The sequence below is a fragment of the Rhinolophus hipposideros genome, assembly GCF_964194185.1.
Source record: "Rhinolophus hipposideros genome assembly, chromosome: X".
Taxonomy (NCBI): domain Eukaryota; kingdom Metazoa; phylum Chordata; class Mammalia; order Chiroptera; family Rhinolophidae; genus Rhinolophus; species Rhinolophus hipposideros.
The window spans coordinates 80,562,827-80,569,421 of NC_138046.1; the positions used below are offsets into that span (position 1 = coordinate 80,562,827).

The following is a 6,595-nucleotide window of genomic DNA, read 5'->3' on the forward strand; positions in this document are numbered from 1 at the left end:
CACCTAAATGTTAATTTCCTTTCATATTCAGATCTCTGCAGGGATTTTATGGGGAAAGTGAAGCCAATTATGTTCTGCATTGCCCAAAGTGGGGGATTAGATTTAGGATGAGTGGGCGGTAGCCACAGGGAGACAATGTCTAAGTTGAACATAAGGAAGATATTTTAATAGCCAGAGATTTCCTAAGATGGAACAAGCTGTCTCCTAAGTTATTGATGTACAAGCAGAAACTGGACAACTACTTGGCAAGAAGGTAATATAGGAGTTAAATAAGGAAAGGACCATGTTTTAAATGCTCTTCAGTCTTTTCCCTCTAGCAGGAAGAATCTATTGTTTCATGAGGCTGATATGGAAGAGCTCATCTCATCAGAAAGGCAGCTGGGCTCCACACAGAAGTGAGGAAATGCAGTCTCCATTGGAGAGAGACCTATGTAGTAGCCAGACTCACCAGTGTTGTCAGCATCAAGAAATTCCACCCCTATTTAATCATTTGAGAAATCCTAAAAGTAGAAGACAGAGAGCTCTTTGCCTATGTATTTCTTTTGATAATCTTTGGAAAAGTACAGCTAGGAAACAATATATGTTCAGACTGGGTCTGAGGAATAAACAGAGTAGTACTAGGAACAAGAGGTATGAGTACCTGCTGGGAAATTCTTTAAAACAAATTAAAAGGTAATACTCATTTTACCAGATCAATGCCACAGTACTAAGTACCAGATGTATAATTCTAGCCAGATTTCCAGAGATGGCATTAAATTGCTGTGTGAATTTTGACAAGTCTCTTCCCCTCTCTGGGCCTCCAGTTTCCTGACTGTAACCCAAAGGGGTGGGACCAGTGGGCTTCAAAGTAGGGTGACCATATAATTTATCATCAAAACTGAAAAACGTTAACAATCAGTGACAACAGGTGACACCAGGCTGTCCTGGACAAACTGGGATGTATGGTCACCCTAAGAGAGAACTTGCAGCTCTGATAATCTGTGGCCATATGATTCTATAGATGAGACAAGAAATCCAAATATTTGATCCCAGGATTCAAGAACAAATGTTGGCTTCTAGATGGCTGCAAGAACATTGGTGTCACTTTAAATACCAAGTCAATAAATCGGAACCTTAGTATTTGAAGGGGCTGGGCCCCAGTTCTTCAAATATATTACATTACCACTTAGGAAAGGGAAAGACAGGGTTAACTTCCTAAGATCCCCTGCTCTTAGGAAACTTCAGTTTCCCTGGGAATGATGTCTGAGATTCATGGACTCTCAGAAATTTGAAAGCCCTTGAGATCATCTAGTCCAGCATGCTTCCGTTTATTTTTTTTTTAATTTTAGCAGCTGGATCATCATTTCAAATGAACTTCTATTCTAAACTCAATATATAAAATAAGAGTAGAGCTTCTCCAGTTGAAGGAGGTGCAGATAGAGGGATCAAATCCTAACTTACTTGGCCTCCCCATCATCCCCACCCCTGAAACGCTAGAGGTCAGCAGTGCAAAGTTCAGCATTTTGACCCGAAGACAAAAACACCAGGCCCAATTCTAGGAGCTGCGTTTGCATCCAAGATGTGTGGAATGCTGACAACTGTGTGCATCAGGCCAGCTGTATATGTCCATTATACAGAAAGGCAGAGAGGGAGGGCAGCAGGAAAACTGGTAGAAATTGAGGGAAGTTTTACAAGACTTCAAAACAGAGAGCCTGGGGCTACCAAATATAAGGAATGTGTAATGCACCCTGAACACATCACCATTCCAATCACCAAGCCTCTGCTTCCAGTCCACCTACTCTTCAGAGATGCAATGTCCTGTCCTTTTGCAGCCCTAACAGAAAAGAAGTCCAAGAAATTAATTTCAGCTGAATCTTAAAGACTCCAGCTCCCCGACACACACACCTTTTGGTAAGATGCCCATTAGGTTCACTAGGTGAAAATAACGGATTTTTCAAAAGAGTCCCAATTAAAGTGTCTGAGCCACCATAATTCAGATGGTTCAGGTTACCACCATGAAGACAGCACCTACGTTTGAGGACCAGTTAACTTCCACTTTGGCCTTTTGAAGTAGCAGAGGGACAGGTACATGGTTATATCCTTCCCTTGCAAGAACCACAATTTTTTGTTCATCAAATCACTACCATATGACCAGGTTTCAGCTAGTTTTACTTAGCAACTTCTATTCTGCCTTAGATCCTTAATAAACATCAACTATGTATATGCAGCAGATTACATTTCCTGGGATCACAGAATCCTTGAATAACAGATATTAAATGTACTTGAGAACCGACAGAGCTTCTCCACATCTGTTTTCTTCCAATCATTTCAACCTTTACTCTTCCACATCATTCCCAGGGAGCCTCGCATGGACTGATAATTTCACCAGATAATAAAACTTTTTGTTCTTGCTTGTTTTCTTGTTTGGCCTCTTGCTCTCTAATTTAATTAAGCCATAAATGTGTTATGTCCAGAAAAGGATGACTGAGACAGAGAAGAGATCCAGAACCATGTTATGTGAAAAAGTATGGAAGGACCTGGGCTAGTTTAGTACAGAGTAGTGAGACATCTTCAAATATCCACAGGACTATCACAAGGAGGTAGGGGGGCACTTTATTCTTTGTAATTTTATTCCTTTCTGAATATCCACAATGACAGGGAACTCTCTGGCGCCTAAGCTGGCACATTTCATTTGCAGCAGTTGAAATGGTTGGAATGTTCTTGTGTGCAATAAGGCTCTTCAAACACTTGTAGACAGATTTTCCAGCCCATCCCATCCCAACCCCACCCCATTTCAAAGAGCCTTTTCTTCTCCTAGCTAAATAGCCCTATACTTTTTATTCCTTACCTGAAAAAATTTCAAGGACCCTCTCTATCCTATTTTATCCCTTATGAAAACATTGCAGTCTATTAGTGTCTCTCTGAAAATGTGGGGCCCAAAGCCAGTCTGCAGTACACCAGATGTAGTCTGACCAGTGAAGAAGAGAGTGGAACTTTTCTGGGTCTTTTTGCATCTTTCTGAGCCTTTCTGAGTCTGGATATTATTTCTATTAAGATCATCTAAAATAAAAACATATGTTTTACTTGCCTGTAAGTTCAATATGTCAACAATGCAATATAGGTTGAAAAATACCTACCTTTTGTCTTTTTCACAAATATGTGTCTATAAGTCATGTCTTCCTAATTCTTTTCTTAAAGGTTTTATTTCCCACTTTCTCTTGTTTTGGGGGGAGGGGAACCCAAAGTCATGAACTTGCATTTGTGCTTATTTAATTTCTTATTGCCCTTTTTTATTCTATTTCTATAATTGACTATATCTCCCTTCTTTTTATTTGCTTATTTGCTCACTATGCCATCAATATCATCCTTCTACTCAAAATTATCAGAGAATGAAGCCAAAGCATAGCTTTTTTTGTCCTCATTCAGAAATTATCCTCCAGACTCATATCCATTCTAAAAATATATCTTTTGTGTACCCTCTAACCATCAGTTCTGAGGCTATTCCAAACATTTACAAATTCCCCTAAGTCTAATCTCCACATATCTTAACAGGAAGAGACTTTACTAAATGCCTTGGGAGGCCCCAATATTCTATTTCTCCAGCATTCCTCTCTTTTCATTCCAGAAATCCTACTGCAAAAAGTTGTTCTGCCAAGTCCTATCTTCAATGAACCAACATCAGACCTAACGATTATGAATTCCTCTTCTAACAGCTTTGGTAATAAACTTGTAAATAATTAATTCTGTATTCTTACAAAGAGCAGCATCAAGAACATGGATTTTTGTAATAATTTTCCTTCTTTTTGAAATATAGGACTACAACTAGCCATCTCTAGATATGTGACATCACTGACTACTTAGTGACTATTTTCAGTGGTTCAGTAGTATGCATCCACATGTTTTCTCAGTGCCCAGCCATCTTCTATCTGGGAGACTGACACCCAATTCTGGCAGTAAGCTGCTATCTTTCTATCTCTAATCCATTGCAAATGTCATCTCCTTCCCACCAATATTTGGTTTACTCTTTCTGATCTGGTACTCTCTTTCTCCTTGATAAAGAATATGGAAGTCAAATGAGAATTTGTTCCTTTATTTTACAAGTAAATAACTGGGGCTCATAGAGAAGAAGGGAACGTGATGTATTTATGATAGGGCCAGGACCAAAAACCAGTTGTTCAGATACTCACCTCTCCACACTCTACCACAGACATCTCAAGAAAGGGTTGTTAAATGACTAACACATGATGTATTATCACTCCCATTATATTGGATTGAATGATCTCAATGGACCTTTAGAGGTCCAAGTAGTTTAAATAATTTGACCAAGGAGTCACAACTCCAGATTTTTACTGGTGATATAAAGGTTCAGTTCAACACAAGCATGGAAAGGATGGGAGAGAGTATTGAAACTCCAAGAACAGAAAATTGGATGTTGAAGGAAAATGCAGGTGGCAACTAAAAGATAAGCTATTCAGATTTTCCAGTTCTGTCTTGTGTTTACTGCTTTGCCCACACCTAGGCCACATCAAGAATTGGTTGGGGGACTGTGGATGGATAGCTCGGCCCTGATATTTTCTGAATACTTTAGCATCTCAGGAGATCTAAAGGCAGCAAAGCAAGTCACATCGAGACTCCAGCAAAGGCATGGACAGATGCTGCTTACAATCCTGCTAGTGTTTTCAAGCATTTGGCCCTCCAGCAAAAGGTTGAAGACCTTCTAGGGTTTCCAGGCTGGGAAAGCAATCACTACTTGAAACAGCAGGCACCATCTACCAGAGCCACTTCACCTGCCTCTGCTTTACAGGAAAGAGTACCAAGGCTGACCCAAACAATGACTTCTGTGTTTAGCTGGGGCTTTCTTTGTTTTTGTTTTGTTGTTTGTCTGGGCTTTTTCCTTCAAAATATAATTTAAAACATATTTGGGACAGACAAATCTTCAAGAGTTATAAACAACAACACATTTGAAAAACTGCATCCAAAAAAGAAACCAAGTTGAATTCTTTGTCCCTGTCTTTTCTCATTGTGCCCTTCAAAGGTCAGAGAAAGACTATAAATGTGTCTTTTCCCTTTAATTGCTCAGTTCCTCAAAATTTACGGACTTAATCTTAGAGATACAGGTTGCACTCTGCCTAAAGGCTCTGTAGAAAGATCAGCGCCCACCAGCAGGAGTTATGGCAGTACAACAGAGGGGATAGGCAATGCTCCATAACCTAGAATAAAGGAAGATATCACTCCCACAGGGGAATTTTCTAGATCTTTTGCAGCGAGTGTGTGTTTCATGTTAGGAAAGTCAGCCAAGGGCTGTCAACCATTGTGCCCCAAAATTTCTTGTCACAGGTTTGGCCACACTCTCCTTGGGGACTCCCTGTTTCTTTGCGCTGGCCCACCACTGACCACGGTAGCCTCCAGCCTTAGTTGGCTGCGGGTCTGGGCTCAGAGGTCCGCCCAGCAGGCCACAGGCCAATGAAGCCCCCTTATTCTCTGTCTGGCACCCCTAACCTGACCTCTCCCAGGTGAGCTGCGAGGTTGGAACACCAGGACCGCACGCGGCGCTCTGTCAGCTGTGAGGCGCCCCGTCCCTTACCTGGAGTCCCGAGCAGGGTGATCAGGAAGCGGGAGGCCAAGGCAGCCAGGGCACCATGGCCATGGCGGGACGCGAGCATCCTGGGGCACAGAGGGCAGTGCTGCACTCTCGCTTCCTCCTGAGTTCTCTCGCTTCTTGCTCCGATGAAAAAGGCAGGAAGTGGGGGTTAAGAGTTTAAGGTAAGGGATCTAAACTGTGTCCTCTGGCTTCTCACCTCTGAATTCTGACCATACCGCCCCTTTGCGCCCCGCCTCCGTTGCTATTCTCTCAGCCCAGGGCTCCCTTTTCCCCTGAGACCTCTCCTAGGGCCTCGGAGATACCCAGCTATTGCGAGAGACCAGCAGAGCCTAGGCAGTCTCACAGGGACTCTCGCTCTCTGCCTAACACCCTGTCTCCTCCCAGGCCCGCAATTCCCTGGCAACCTTTGGCCGTAGGTGAGCTGTTGGGGTTTAGAACACCCCTATTCCGAAACTGCGACTGAGGCGTCGGCGACCGCACAGGTCCTGCTCAGTTTCTTTGAGGCGCTCCCAACTTTCTGCCTCTCTATTTAGAGGAGGCGGTAGAGTTTTTCTCTGGAGGGAGGAAGTTTGGGACAACAGGGGGAGAGGATGGGAAGGAGGGCGGAACCAAGAAAGGGAGCCTGGAGGACTGCAGTCGGTCGTCAGTACGGAGCCCAGAGGAGACTAGTACAGCTATCCAGAAGGGCGTCTCTAACCCACTGATGACTCTACAGCTAAGCGCCTCAGTGCGCTAGGGAGGGAGCTCCTGATGGGGTTGCATTTCCCTTTCTTCCTTTCAAGAGCCCATCAGTTCCCTCCCCCAGGCCGATTTCTTTTTGGCCTGGATTTAGCATAGTATCCGGGAAGGATGTGGGGGGAGATTTTTGGGGAAGGAGAGGAAACACAGACGTCAGTGCAACTGCTCTCCAAGGAGAACAGTTCTGGAGCTGGCTTCAGGCCTTCTGAGGCAGGAGATTGAGTCTGCCCAGAAGATGAATTCTGGGGGCAGATGGGTACCACAATTTGCTGTGGC

The 6,595-nt window shown here is 43.4% G+C and overlaps 1 protein-coding gene across 2 annotated transcripts in view; it reads right to left on the bottom strand.

Annotated features, from left to right (window-relative positions):
• LOC308494672 (vascular endothelial growth factor receptor kdr-like) overlaps positions 1-6,280 on the bottom strand; it is a 334,242-nt gene extending 327,962 nt beyond the window's left edge. The window contains exons 1-2 of one of the 2 annotated variants that reach the window (XM_081042530.1): positions 5,986-6,280; positions 5,564-5,697 (exon numbers count right to left, since the gene is read on the bottom strand). In XM_081042530.1, coding sequence (XP_080898656.1) covers positions 5,564-5,642 — 79 coding nt within the window. In that variant the 5' untranslated portion in view covers positions 5,643-5,697; positions 5,986-6,280. Of the gene's footprint in view, positions 1-5,563; positions 5,789-5,985 lie in introns of those variants that run through there. The other variant, XM_081042529.1, reaches the window with a different exon arrangement.
• Between the last annotated feature and the right edge of the window lie 315 nt (positions 6,281-6,595).